At 45.5% G+C, this 14,894-nt stretch overlaps 2 protein-coding genes and 1 non-coding gene across 4 annotated transcripts in view; 1 reads left to right on the top strand and 2 right to left on the bottom strand.

The window, feature by feature from the left end:
- The window catches only part of Edc3 (enhancer of mRNA decapping 3), a 45,532-nt gene extending 40,765 nt beyond the window's left edge, over positions 1 to 4,767 (bottom strand). Inside the window, exons 1-2 of the mRNA NM_001399316.1 lie at positions 4,685 to 4,767; positions 187 to 440 (exon numbers count right to left, since the gene is read on the bottom strand). Coding sequence (NP_001386245.1) covers positions 187 to 344 — 158 coding nt within the window. The 5' untranslated portion in view covers positions 345 to 440; positions 4,685 to 4,767. The remainder of the gene's footprint in view (positions 1 to 186; positions 441 to 4,684) is intronic.
- LOC120094560 (U6 spliceosomal RNA) lies at positions 1,830 to 1,936 on the top strand. Its single transcript, XR_005488838.1, has one exon. It is a non-coding gene; the product is annotated as a U6 spliceosomal RNA (small nuclear RNA).
- Positions 4,768 to 8,784: 4,017 nt separating the features above from the next.
- On the bottom strand, positions 8,785 to 14,859 carry Cyp1a1 (cytochrome P450, family 1, subfamily a, polypeptide 1). 2 transcript variants are annotated; one of them, XM_006243150.4, is made up of 7 exons: positions 14,760 to 14,859; positions 11,429 to 12,276; positions 10,838 to 10,964; positions 10,664 to 10,753; positions 10,447 to 10,570; positions 10,212 to 10,298; positions 8,785 to 10,065 (listed from the first exon to the last, which is right to left on the bottom strand). In XM_006243150.4, exons 2-7 carry the CDS (start codon positions 12,263 to 12,265, stop codon positions 9,756 to 9,758), a joined length of 1,575 nt encoding a protein of 524 aa, XP_006243212.1. In that variant the 5' UTR covers positions 12,266 to 12,276; positions 14,760 to 14,859; the 3' UTR covers positions 8,785 to 9,755. The 2 variants fall into 2 exon arrangements, with proteins under 2 accessions (XP_006243212.1, NP_036672.3); NM_012540.3 differs by having other exon boundaries at positions 8,787 to 10,065; positions 11,429 to 12,279; positions 14,760 to 14,817.
- Positions 14,860 to 14,894: the final 35 nt, after the last annotated feature.

Genomic DNA, 14,894 nt, shown 5'->3' with positions numbered 1-14,894 from the left:
TGATGACTGTATTACACCAGTCTCCACTGAGAGGAACAACAGAACTCTAAGGCCTGTAAGACTGAACTCTCCTTTCTGACAAGACTCAACTCCAACAGCCCAGGCAAGAAGATACTGTCAATCACCTCGACTCCAGCACCTAACCCACCAGGCTGGATTTTGGAGGACGTCGGTCAGGACACTTACCGGAAGGTGACTTCTGGTACAAGACACTTCACCCCATTATGGAAGGGCCGAGTAAGAGAAATGGTCTGGCTGACCTGATCCACTGCTGATACTCTTCCCTGGTAGACGCCCAGGCTATCTCCACAGTTGATAGACACAATACTGCCTAGCCAATCCATTGCCTCGTGTCGGATGTGAAGGCTCCGTGCAGAACCAGTACGTCAGGCTCTGTGCTCAGTGCTGTTGATAACACTCTGCCACTAAGGTGATAAAGCCTGGAAACAAACACACAGAAGACGAGCATTTGGTAAGAAGTGAGGTGTAAGTGCACACACCTTTGTTTTGGATTTGTTTTATTTTGTGAGACAAGGCCTTACAGTGTAACTGGTGGAACTAGAACTTACTATGTAGATCTCAACCATACAGAGGTTTATGCGTCTCTGCCTCTTGAGTGCTAGGGTGAAAGGTACCACCACACCCAGCTTAAAATAACTTTATTCCCAACGTTGGGAGGCTGGCGGGAAACAGGCAAGTGGATCTAAGTTGAGGCCAGGCTGGTATACAGAGTAAGTTCCAGGTAGCTCACACTACCCAGTGCGAATCTATCTAAAAAAACAAAAACCATCAGTAGGAATGTGCATATTAATATGCAATATTGATACACGTATGCAAAGACCATGTAGATACCAGGTGGTGGTGGCACAGTCCTTTAAACCCAGCACTCGGGAGGCAGAGGCAGGTGGGTCTCTGTGAGTTTGAGGCCAGCCTGGTCTACAGAGCCCAGGGCAGGGCAGGTAACAGTGCAACGTCTTTCAAAGAGAGACAAAGTATTTGACTAAGCAGTGGAATGCTATTTACCTCACAAGCAAGGTTTAAATTTTAGCACCATCAAAACTTTAAAAAAAATTAAAAGGCTGAACAAAAGGGGCTGGAGAGAGAGCTCAGCAGTTAAACACTGGTTGCTCTTCTGGAGGATCCGGGTTCCATTCCCAGCACACATGTGCTGGTGACTCCAGTTCCAGAGAATCTGAGGCCCTCTTCTGGCCTCCTCAGCCACTGCACACACCTGATGCACAGGAACACACTCGGGTAAACTTTTGTACATAAAAATTTTAACTAAATAAGTCACTATAAATAAAATTAAAGTGGGTTCAGTCCTCAGCTCCAAAATAAATAAATAAATTAATTAATTAAATTACTATCTATAAAAGACACCTATTAGCCAGGCGGTAGTGTCACATACCTTTAATACCATCACCCACCACTCAGGAAGCAGAGGCAGGAGTTTGAGACCAGCCTGGTCTACACAAAGAAACTCTATCTCAAAAACAAACAAACAACAACAAAGGCACCTACTGTAGACTTGTTTCCATTCCTTGTCAGCTTTTGCCTACTTTATGTTAGGGTAGCATCAATTTCCTTTTCTATCATTTATACTCCATAATCTTATTTTGGCACCTGCTTTAGATAACAGCATTATAAAAAGCTGTCATAAAAACTAAAAAAAGAACAAACAAACAAAAAAAACCAACTAAAATTTAACAAAATGGAGAGCAGCTCTTGTTTTTCCAGTTAATATGTATTTTTAAGGCCCTGATATTCTACATTCAAATTTATACCATGCTAACTGAATCAAAATGTTAGCACTAAGAAAATGTGGCTTTGTGCTCGCTTTGGCAGCACATATATTAAAAATGGAACGATACAGAGAAGATTAGCAAGGTTCCTGCACAAGGATGACACACAAATTTGTAAATTGGTCCATATTTAAAAAAAAAAGAAAGAAAGAAAAGAAAAAAGGAAAATGTGGCTTTTAGTTGTTAAATGCAAGTTTTTACTTGCTTCTATACTGATGTGCAACTGTCCATTTTCATTGGAAATTCCCCTATAAAATACATTGACGAAATACTGAAAATTAAATCAAATGGGTTATCCTATAAACTACCTCTTGGGTGTGGTGGTGCATGCCCGGAATCCCAGCACCTGAAAGGCTGGAACAGGAGGATTGCAGCAAGTCTGAATCCAATCTGTCCCAGAGAGCAAGCTCTAGGCTATTCACAGCTACACAGAAAAACCAGGCTCAGAGGAAAGAACATAAGCCAAAATTTCCTAGGACTGGGGACACAGCTCAGTTGGAGAATGCTTTCCTAGAATGTGTGCATGAATTCTGGATCTATTCCCCAACACTGAAAACAACAACAACAACAACAACAAAGAGTAAAACATTTTTCTTTACCCACACACTACTAAGGTTTTGTTTTTTTTTTTAAAAAGCTAGGGCTTGTGAAGCAGGAAGATAGACAGGAGCTACAAAAGAACTTTTTTTGGGGGGTGTCTTCTGTTTAGCTCTGGCTGTCCTAGAACTCATTATGTAGACCAGTCTGCCTCAAATTCAAGAGATCTGCCTACCTGTATCTCCCGGCTACTGGGATTAATGTCACTATGCCTGGCTGACCTGTGTGTGTGTGTGTGTACATGCTCATGCATGCGTTTTGATGGAGATCAAATACAGAGCTTGTGCTAGTTTCGAGATAACCTCTGTCACTGAATTACGTATCTAGCACAGGGCAAATCTTGAGGCCTTTTATTTTGTATTTTGTACTTTTCCATCAAGTTATAATCTACATAAAAGTATATCACTCCACATTAAAAAACAAACCAACAACAACCCAAGACATGAACTCACTATGTAACCCAGACAAGCTCAACTCAAGATCCCCCTGCCTTAGCCTCCTGAGTACTGTGATTACAGGGACACACCATGACATCTTGTGCTCAAAAATGTTCACAGTAATCCCCAACGGAGCTGCGACCTAAACATCACAAAGGGCTCACTGTGTCTCTGCTATTCTGACATCATGAAAGACAAATTTATGCTGTTTTCAAACTTCACAAAAGTAGAATCACGCAGATTCATGTGTCTGGTTTCCTTTAATCAATAGTACAAGTGTGAAATTCAGCTGTTAGCATTTGGGAGAAGTTAATTACCATGTCTGTACCATCTTGTTTAAGCATCAATGAATTTAGCCAGCCTATTATACACAGTTGAATTATTTCAAGTTCTGAGTTCCATTTTAAGTAACATTTTTACATGTGCTCTGGTTAATATTACATAGAAAATCAGAGTTGAAATTGCATTTGACTTTATCAGAAACTGACAAGCAGAGTCAGGTGTGTTGGTGTATGTCTATAATCTGAGTACTCCAGAGGCTAAAGCAGCAGTATTACTGAGTAACAGGGACCCAAGTGGCCGAATGTCTCCATGACATCAAAACCAATAATCCTTCGTAGTCAAAAATCAAGCCTTTAATCCCAGCATTCTGGTGGCAGAGACAGAGGATAGCTGTGAGTTCCAGGCCAGTCTGATCTACATAGACAATTGAACAGGCTCTTCACTATGTAGCTCTGGCTTGAGAGCCTGTCACCAAAAAAAGGTCATTCTTTGCAACTACTTTTACTTCAGAGAAACCAACAACTAGTAATTTTGTGCCCCAAAACACTGATAGATCACTCTTTAAAAAAAAAAAAAAAGGTGGGGGGGTGGGGATTTAGCTCAGTGGTAGAGCGTTTGCCTAGCAAGCGCAAGGCCCTGGGTCCGGTCCCCAGCTCCGGAGAAAAAAAAAACAAAAACAAAAACAAAAAACTGGGTACCACCTGAGGGCTCCAAGGATAGTCATTTATATTGTGGAAAGACTAAAGTTCCTCTTAACTCTGCAATCAGGACACTGAAAATCAATTACTTACGCTGATGAGGGCTATTCCTCCAACACACCCCAACACACCCCAACACTCAAACCACAGATCAAGTATCACTAATAACTACAGTCACAGCACAGAAAGGGCAACCACAGCAGTGCATCGAGGGAAGTTAAGTGTGTGCACTGGCAGGGCATCAGTATCTCTATTTCCACATCCCAGTCCCGTGACAAGTTATTAGCCACCATGCGGCACTCGCACGACTGGCTATTAACCTTTTAGTCAAAGGAAATGAAGGCAAAGAGCTGTGAGAACCACAGTGACAACCAAAGCTGGCCTGAGACAGTCCAAGCCGTTATCACGTCCAATCTCTCTACCTCCCGCCTCCAACACGAATCCTTGGGCTACACCTAACTCAGTGAGTACTCCACATGCGCCCACGGGCCCACGCGCCCACCCCCACCAGTTCCTGCGGGGACGCGCGCGCACACACACACACACACACACACACACTCTTCATGAGCACGCACGCGCGCGCGCGCACACACACACATACACCCCGCAGTTTCTGCCCGCCAGTATAAAGATCTACAAGGCCTGGAAGCCCGCAGCCTAAAAAGCACACACATACACACCGCAGTTTCTGTCCGCCAGTATAAAAATCTACAAGGCCTGGAAGCCCGCAGCCTAAAAAGCAAACCGAGCTGACCACCCGGAAGCGCCAGCCAACGAGCACCCACGAACACGCGGCCTCCCTCAAGTTCACTGTCTGGCCGCCTGCCCCCGCCTGCGCTGCACAGCACACCAAGACGTCCTCACTCACCAAAACACCGCCGAGGGGCTTCACGCCCACCTCCACAGACACAGGAGCAGCCACCACCTCCGCCGGAAACGCCCCTGCGTCTGGGCCAACGCGAATGATGTCACTTCCGTTGACACTGGGAGGAGCCAAGGGGCGGGGCTCCCGGGAAATTTGAGTGGTTGGATTGTTAAGGGTTGATGGGCAAGACCGCTAAATTAAGCCAGATGTTTTCTATGTGTGAAATCTGAATGAAGTAAGAAAGAAGAAAGAGAGAGGAGAGAAAGAAAGGAAAATATGCTGGCTACTTTGTCAACTTGACACAAGCTAGAGTTATCTGAAAAGAGGGGACCTCTATTGAGAAAAATGCCTCTGTAAGATCTGGCTGTAAGAAAGCCTGTAAAGCATTTCTCTTAACTTGTGACTGATAGGGAGGACCTAGGCTATTGTGGGTGGGGCCCTCCCTGGGCTGGCAGTCCTGGGTTCAATGAGAAAAAAAAGACTGAGCAAGCATGGAGAGCAACCCAGTAACAAACACTCCTCAGTGGTCCCTGTACCAGCTTCTGACTTCAAGATCCTTTCATGGTGAATACTAATATGAGTGTGTAAGCTGAATAAACCCTTTCCTCCCCAAATTGGTATTTGGTCATGGTGTTTCATCACACCAATAGAAATCCAAACTAAGATAAATTGGTACTAGGAGTAGGGTATAGTGACAGGCCAGATCATGTTTCAGAAGGACTTTGGAACTTTGAACTGGAAAAGCCACGAGAGTTCAGTGGGCTCTTCTGTAGGAGATTGGAAGATAAGAATGTTGAGAGCAGTGCAGATTGCCTGGCTTGTGAAGTTTCAGGGAAAAATTTAAAGACTATCTGGGCCATTTGTTACTTTGATTCTATGGTTCTGGTTAAGTGGGGCTGAAGAAATGGCTGTGGTTAACAAGAACTACAAAAGTGAAACTTTTGCTTTCCTGGGATTCTCAATACTGTTTGACTGGAGTTGAGAAATTAGTGGTACTTAAGAAAAGAAAAACATTGTTGAGGTGAAACCTCTTTCTTTCTTTCCTTCTCTGGAACTTGCTCTGTAGATCAGCTGGCCTCTCTCTCTCAAATGCTGGTATTAAAGGCATGTGCCACCACTAAGCATGATTAAATCTTATGGGAAGTATTTCCTGAGAGCTAGCAAAAAAGATAGAGAAGATGGAGAAGGAAAGAGAGAGAGAGAGAGAGAGAGAGAGAGAGAGAGAGAGAGAGAGAGAGAGAGAGAAGAGAAGCTGGGGAGATGGCTCAGGCTCAGAAGTTAAAAGCATTGCTTTCCCACAACTGTCCATAACTCCTGTTCCAGGTAGGGAGGGTCTCTCTTTTGACCACTGAGAGGACCAGCAGGCTTATGGTGTAGGCAAAAACATTCAATACACATAAAATAAATCTAAAAACAAATTTATAAATGTTTATGAGCTCATGAAGGGTTTTAATTTGTGGGGACAAATTTTTAGTCACTTTGTTGCTATATAACCCTAGCTAGACTCAAACTCAAAGAAATCCTTCTGCCTACATTCTGAGATTAAAAGCATGTGTCTACACAATAGAAATTATTATCAATAGTCAAACTGCCTTATCTTCAGGAGTTAAAACTTGTTTAAGAGTGTCTCGAGTGACTTAATCTATCCCTGGAGTCTTCATAGTATCTTTACCATCTGGCATGGCTAAGCGTTCCAGGCTTGTCTTTTATTAATACTTCTGTCCAAGATTTGTGGCCAATTATTTTCATAAGAAGCCTTGGATCTCAATCTGGGCATTAGGAAGTTAGAATGCTCATTTCTGTCAATTGCCCATGGACTCTAAGATTTAGGATATTAGCAGAGCAAGATAGTACATGGCGAAACAGGTTTTCACTGACCTGGAACTCACTCTGTAGATCAGGCTGGCTCAAACTTAGAGATCTGCCTGCCTCAGCCTCCTGAGGGCTGGGTTTAAAGGTGTGTCCACCACTGCCCTGCTTATAAACTGTTTTACCTATGCTGTCCAGATTCCTTACTTTTAAAATGGTATTTTCCCTTCCATTTACCCTGCACAATTGATTGTTGTATTTTTTTTTTTTTTTGGAGCTGGGGACCGAACCCAGGGCCTTGTGCTTGCTAGGCAAGTGCTCTACCACTGAGCTAAATCCCCAACCCCTGATTGTTGTATTTTTAATGAAGATTTACTTTTTGTGGGTATGTGGGTATTTGAGGGGGGTATATGCATACGTCAGGATGGGTGAGAGTGCCCACAGATGCCAGAAGAGGCTGTCAGTTCCTCTGGAACTGGGGTTATGGACAATTGTGAGCTGCTCTACAAGGGTCATGGAACTTGGGTCCTCTAGAGGAGGAGCAAGAATTCTTGAACCCATAGGTCTCCCCGGTCTGCTGCTGTTTGTTTTGCTTTTTAGTGTACATAAAGTTATACAAGCATCACTCCTGATTTAAGAATACGTGCTCTCTGTGTAGAAGAAACCCACACCTCCGGATTCCCTTTGCCCTGTGTTCCTTAATTTTTGGCTCTATTTAATTTGCCTATTCTGGATATATTATGTGTTCCTCTACATTATAGCATATAATACAAATTTGTTTGTTGTTTCAAAGACAGAATTTCCCATATTTCAGGCTGGCTACAAACTTTCTGTAGCTGGGAGTGACTTTTAACCTTTGACCATCCTGTCTTTATCTCCTGCTTGCTAGAATTACAGCTGTGTTCTGCCACAGAACTCAAGTCTTTGGGCATGCTAGACAGCCATCAGCTGAGCAACATTTCCAGCTGCGACTGCTTTGTTTTAACACAACCATGAGAATGGCAACTGGGTACCCTTGTTCCCTCTGATTTGGGTTTGCTCTTTATCGTGGCCTGAAACTCTTGGTGAATGTTTTTTATTCTATTTACTGTCTATTTACTCTATTCAAAAGGCATAAGTCTGGTAACTACTGTCCACTCCCAGCTGTTCAAGAAGGGGCTTGAATGGGGTGATACTAGGAAGGGTCACATCCCAAGATGCATGTCCTCTTAGCATGTTAGAGGAGCTTCTAGCTCTGTGGGTCTGTCCTTCACCACTACCTGACACTGCCATTCTGACATTACTAAGGGATGAGGATTTCTGCATAAAAAGTGTGAGCCACTTAAGAGAATGCTTCTCCAGAAGAGCTGGCCCTGTCCCTCACTGCTTGTGGCATTGGCTGAGCTAGCCAGAGGCAGTGCTGGAGAGCTCAACCTGGCGGTGTGGTTATGGGAGAGCTGACAGGTTGACCAGCTTAGCTATCACCCGGGGTTTTGAGTTGCCCCACCCCAACATCTATCCCATCTATGATCTGCTGGAGCACATGAAGGGGCTGGCCCTGCAGATCCAAAGCTGCAGGATCTCCATGACACGAGGCAACAACAGGATATCTGAAAGGAGTCCTAGTGAGAGCATCCAGTATTGATAGTGCAGCAGAAGCCAGAGGCCTCCAACTAGACCAATGAATGATTCATTGCAATAAACATTTGCAAGCAAAGAAGTGTGGGCAAAAGGGTATACTATATGACACACTGAAGCTTCTGTGATGGGGTTCTGTTTGTTTTGTTTCCAATATATATACTGGAAGGGTGGAGGACAGATACGAAGGGATGGGGAGATGAGTGAGATCGGGGGACATGATGTGAAATTCACAAAGAACCAATACAAAATAAAGAGAAAGCTAGAGAGATTGATTCTCATCCTTCAAGGAAGGCTCTGTTAAAATGTCCCCCAAAGACCTAGGGTCTTTTTCCAGTATTCCTCCCCACCTAGCCACATCCTCAGCTCTTGAATTCCTATTCCCCTATGAAGGGCTAGTAAAGCCCTGGTTACTGTGAATTAGATGATGTGCTTATGCATCAGACCCTTTCACCAGTTTTGGGGGCTTCTGAAAGCAGTCTTTCTTTTTTAGAGTTCCAGAGAGTACTTTCTATCAAAGTGTGACACATTAGAGGAGACCCCATTGATAATGTGCCATTCTCTCCAGCTCTCAATAGCCAGCCCTCTCCTCCGCACAGGAAAACACAGCATAAGGTCGAGCTTAAGGACGGGAATGTGGCTTAACTTCAGGTTCAAAACTTCTCTACACAGAGTACTTCCAGGTAATATTTTTATTTAGCTCAGGTACGTTTTTCCTATATATTTCTGGATACTTGAGTTAGATTTTTCTCTATTACACTAAGCGAATTATCTAAATCTATTGAAGTACGACTAATACAAATGCATAAGCAAAATACAGGCCACAATAAAAAACTCTTATGCACAAACATTTTCTTTAAAAAAAAAAGAAAGAAAGAAACGTTTTATACAGTAAAGACAAGAGACCAAGAGCTGGTGTAGCGGTTCATGACTGTACCCTAGCACTTGGTAGGGTGGTAAAAGCAGAAAAAAGAATTAAGGAGTTCAAGGCCACCCTTGGTAGCAAGTTCAGAGGCAGCCTGGACTACACAATACTGTCTCAAAAGGCATTCCTTTACTCTAAACCTGGTCTTACTGCCCAGAAAGTCTGTCCCTATGTTCTTAGGTCTTTCTACACACAACTCTCAGCCCTTCCTAAACAGGAACATGGGCTTTGCAAGGACAAGGAGACCTTGTTTATTTCTATGTAGGGTAAATGAAGGTGCTACACCCCCACATGTAGTGTCATAAACCCATGTTGGAAGACAGTTGAGCCTCAGCAGATGGCAAGAGCACCTCCGTGCCAGTATTTTGAGTTCTCTTCTCCCTCCATTCTGGGCTACTCCCGGTTGTCAAAGTAACCAGCCAGATCCTGGCATGACCTGTTGTAAGTATTTTTCAAACCAGCCAGCCACTGGAGGACCTAGAGAGCTCTTCAGGGGTTTTCTGAGGCCCAGGTATCTCATAACCCTTTTAGGTCTCCTAGTTGATGCTGAACTTGAGAAGGATCTGAGGTTCCTGTGGGTCTCTGCTGTGCCCAGTGTCTGTGTTCAGCATATAGAGAAACAAGTCCAAAGTAGGAGGCAGGCACAATGCCCCAGGGTCTGTGTTTCTGACTGAAGTTGAATCCTAGGAACAGCCACCTGGTCTGGTGAGCATCCAGGACAGTCTAAGCCTGGAGATGCTGAGGACCAGAAGACCGCATCTGCACTTGGAAGTGCTCACAGCGGGCATGTTTTAAAGTCAGCCCATAGGCAGGAGTCATATCCACCTTCTCGCCTGGTGACACATTAAATTCCATTTGCTGCAGCAAGATGGCCAGGAAGAGAAAGACCTCCAGTCGGCCAATGGTCTCCCCAATGCACTTTCGCTTGCCCAAACCAAAGAGAATGACCTTCTCACTCAGGTGTTTGTCCAGAGTGCCACTGGAGGTAAGAAACCTTTCAGGCCGGAACTCGTTTGGATCACCCCATAGTTCCCTGTATACAGAGGGAGACAGCTGAAGTCAGTGTTCAGGGGATTATAAGTATCAAGTAGGTCAATCCCCAAGGGACAAGGGGGTCTGAAGCCCAGGCGAGGATGGACCCATCCCACTCAGGAGTTTCCACTGCACCTGTCAACTTACTGGTCATGGTTAACCTGCCACTGGTTCACAAAGACACAGTGTCCCTTGGGGATATAGAAGCCATTCAGACTTGTATCTCTTATGGTGCTGGGGAAAGAGAATGCTCAGTCAGGATCGGGGCCACAAGGGAAATCCACACACCCACACACATGCCATGTCCTTTCCATGAATCATAATGGGCTGTGTATACTAAACTAAGACTTAGTATCAGATGTCAATGGATCTATGGCCTGACCTGTGGGGGATGGTGAATGGGACAAAGGATGAATGTCGGAAGGTCTCCAGGATGAAGGCCTCCAGATAGGGCAGCTGAGGTCTGTCAGAAAGCCGGGGCTGCCGATCCCTGCCAATCACTGTGTCTACAAAATACAGAGGTTCAAAAGGATTAAGGGATTGCCAAGACTTTATTAGGGTCCTCCACTTAGAGTCCTTGGAATGGAGCCACCACCTACCTAACTCCTCCTGGATCTTTCTCTGTATCCTAGGGTTGGTTACCAGGTACATGAGGCTCCAAGAGATAGCAGTTGTGATTGTGTCAAACCCTGAACAGGATAGAACAGAGGCAGTGGTTAGGTAGGTAGCAAGGAGGGGCCCCTGAGCACAAAATGATACACAGATACACGTACCAGCTCCAAAGAGGTCAAAAACAATCGTAATGACCTTATCATCTGAGAGCTGGACATTGGCATTCTCGTCCAGCCTCCTGTCCTGACAATGCTCAATGAGGCTGTCTGTGATGTCCCGGATGTGGCCCTGAGAGACAAAAGAGCACAAGGTGAGAAATATCTCAGACCTACCTCTCCATCTCGGCCTGGCCCTTCACTGCCATTAACACCTTTCTTCAAGAGGTGACATTCTGAGGCAGCTGTCCCAGTTTCCCTTTGCCTCTCAGAGTCTCATTCTACCTTAGAGAATTGATGACCCAACTCAAGGGACCCTGGAGGCACAGAGCCTGACACTGTTAGTTATTTGATGAGTTCTTTTTTCTACCATGAAGCCAGGAGACAGGTTCTTCCTAATCCAGTAAGAACTGGCCCAGGGCTCCTCCCATTCAGCAGCTCTTGTCCTATGGATGCACAGAAGGACCAGCCAAGAAAAGTTGTATTGGCCTGCTGAGGACTGAGTGCACACTGCTACCAGTGTTAAGCTTGCCCATGACATTCTGGCCCTGGATCCTAACTGCTTCCCATCACCACCTGCTTCTCCCCAGCCTCTACCTTCTCAAATGTCCTGTAGTGCTCTTTGATTAGCTTCTTCATGAAACTGTAGAACTTCTTATTCAAGTCCTTGAAGGCATCCAGGGAAGAGTTAGGGAGGTAACGGAGGATAGGAATGAAGTCAGCTGGGTATCCAGAACCAGTAACCTCCCCAAACTCATTGCTTAGATTGACTATGCTGAGCAGCTCTTGGTCATCGTGGTCATAACGTCTGCCAAAGCATATGGCACAGATGACATTGGCCACTGACACCACCAAATACTTGAAAGGGTCGAAGTGGCCAACCTCTGCCATCAGCTTCTGGAACTTGCTGATTAAGTATTCAGCCTCTTTGCTCACGTGCTCTTCCAAGTAGCAAGAGGATGCCAGTGTTGGGTCTGAGGCTATGGAGAAACTCTTCAGCGCATTCTGGGCCAGGCGCCGGCGGGCAGCCCACAGCGGTCCAGAGTCTGGGTTGAAAGTCATGCTCTGGCCATTAGCGATAAGTGTGAAGCTGTAGAGGTCTGGCCGGCCTTTGAAGTCATCCCCCTGTTTCACCAGGGCCTGCTTGATGGTGTTCAGGCCGCTCAGCACCACCACGGGTGTGGAGCCAATACGGATCTGCAGCACGTCCCCATACTGCTGACTCAGTTTTGTCAGTGACAGGTGTGGGTTCTTCCCCAGGGTCAGCACGTGCCCTATGAAGGGCAAGCCCCAGGGTCCGGGTGGACTCTTCAGACCTTTGGGAACCCAGGTTCTTGTGACTCTAACCACCCAGAATCCAAGGCAGAATGTGGTGACGGCCAGGAGCAGCTCTGTGGCTGATGTGAAGGCTGGGAATCCATACACAGAAGGCATGATCTAGGTGGCTGCTGAGAAGTGAGGCAAGAAGAAGGAAATCATCAGACTGAGGGTGAGGGAATGAATATCCTAAAGTATCGCCATGCTAGTCAGGAAAAAGAGAAGCCTTCCTCCTAGAGCTGCTCGCTGGGCATAGAGCAGGGCAGAGTTTGTTGAGCTACCACTGTGTGCTGCTGCTCTCTCTTACCCCACACACAGAAAGGCTGAGGTCTGCTAGACTGAGCTCTCATGGAGAAGTCTTCATACCCAGGAAGCTCAGTGTGAGTTCGTTTTATTTTTTACACAATATATTTTAATCATACTACACACACACACACACACACACACACACACACACACACAATCATTTTTTATTCAGTCTTAGACATAAGCAGATGAGGAAGGCTGCAGTAAGATTCAGAGAGAGTAGGTAACATTCTCAAAGTTACGCAGCTAGGAAATGTTGGGTAAACTTTCAACCCAAGTAACCCACTTCTAGAAACCCTCTCTTAACTGTATGGTTTCAAACAGTGGCTTCCAATCTCTGTGGTTTCCACTAACCCCCAATTACTTTGTGTTTCCTAAAATCAGTTTTGCATCCAGTAGGTAGCATCATCCTAGGTAGCTGTGTCTAACTAAATACGGCTGTGATTTTTTTTTCCACCTAACACATTGCAGTTAGTGCACAATCAACAAATATCACCCCGAAGTCTCTTTGGGTCCTACCTATCACCTTTGGGAAAGCCATCCTATCGGGAAATCAAAGATCATTTGTTTCTTCAGCCTCATTTCATACTCTAGCAGCAGGAAAATCGACTTCCAAATAGGGCATTGACTTGCCCAAAGTCACCCAACAATAATGGCAGAGCCAGGGCTCACAGCTCTTAGGGAAAGTTCTGTGGAATGCACGGCTGCTTTCCCAGGTGCCTCCTTTTGAAAAAAATCAAAGAATTTGAGTTCTCAGTTCTTTACTGTTCATCTCAGGATCTAAAGAATCCCACCAAACCCCAGTAGAGGACAGGAATGAATAGGAGAGGGTGCAGGGAAACCAGTGCCCAAGTCACCTTGCTCGCAGCCCTAGCTCCCTGAGTTTAACTGAGCCACTTTAAAAGCGGAGGGGAACCAGCTCCATGTAAGGACAATCCAAGCCAAGCTTTTTGTTGTGCTCAATTCTCATGAATGAATGGACTGGTCCCTCCCTTCTTTTGCTGGTCTTAAAAGAGCAGAAATGAAAAGGAAGATTCCTGTCATACTAGAGCTATAAAAAAAAAAAACCACTGACTGGAATCAGGCAAGTCTGGAATGGATTTGAGCTTAGTTTTGTCTAAGAGGACACTTTCTCTTTGGGCTTATTCTAGAAAAGGTAAGCAAATTTACAGACTGCTCTAAGGCTCTGCCCAGTCAGGAGAATCACTTTGCCATGAAGTACAATCCAGGTAGTCTTGGACAAGTCATTTTAACTCTGAGGCTTCAATTACATAACCGGGAGAGAGGGTAAGACAAGATTGCCCAATTCAGCTGGGAGGTGCTGGCCCATGCCTTTAATCCCAGCACTCGGGAGACAGAGGCAGGAGGAATTCTAAGTTTGAGGCCAGCCTGGTCTATAGAGTGAGATCCAAGTCAGCCAGGCTACACAGAGAAACCCTGTCTTGGAAAACAAAAACAAACAAAAAAAAGATTGCTCAATTCAGGGGGTGCAGATCCCAGGAAGGGAAAATCTGAACCACATACAACAGGTAGATGTACAATTCCTACCCCAAATACTATAGCCAGCTTGAAGTGAGGGGGCTTCCTGGAGGAGCTGAACGCAAAACATACTTCAGCATAATTGGTGCCCCTAAGGACCTCTACCTTTGTAAGGTAGAAGGACCGAGGGAAACGTCACTGGGGTTTCCTGAAGCTCTCAGTTTATGGACCTGATGGTGTCCAGCAAGGATGTAAGACAGTCAGTGGGCCTGGGGGCCTCTCTAGCCCTGGCCAGAAACAGCCCTGACATGCTACTCTTCGGGAGGGCAGAGACTACTGGGGGTGGTTTTTAAATAAGACAGAGAAAGCTGGAAAAGATCAGTGCATCTCCACTCTCCACCCTACCCACCCAGAGAGGAACCCTCACCCCCACTGGCAGTCCTGAAGAAGGGTAAATGTGCAAGGAAGGAGAAGCCCCAGGGGATCAAAGGGGTGGACCTGAAGGGGAAAGGGGTCTCATTTCCATCTAAATATCTGATAATAGCTACTGGACCAGGCAAGTTCTCTTATTCCTCCAGCCTCAGTTTCTCCCTTAAGGAATTTATTTACTCTCTCTCTCTCTCTCTCTCTCTCTCTCTCTCTCTCTCTCACACACACACACACACACACACACACAGAGAGAGAGAGAGAGAGAGAGAGAGAGAGAGAGAGAGAGAGAGAGAGAGAGAGAACTTAGTCTTTTGGAGGAGCTACCCAGTAAAACTCTTCACCAAAATTTTCCTTTTCTTGGGAAGGAAAGGCAGTCCAGGAGCCCCCAAGCACTCACCTTTGGCTGTGAGGAAGGACTGAACTGAAGAGTGTTCTCTAGGACCCCAGGGAGGATGGGGAAAGCTGCAAGAACTACCCCCTTCATGGTTAGGGTGAAGGCACCACCACCTTTATATGACTGTCTGTTGGCCAC

This window comes from Rattus norvegicus, chromosome 8, assembly GCF_036323735.1.
Source record: "Rattus norvegicus strain BN/NHsdMcwi chromosome 8, GRCr8, whole genome shotgun sequence".
Lineage (NCBI taxonomy): Eukaryota > Metazoa > Chordata > Mammalia > Rodentia > Muridae > Rattus > Rattus norvegicus.
Note: the sequence above shows the minus strand (reverse complement) of the source record. Positions and strands in the feature narration are given on the sequence as shown.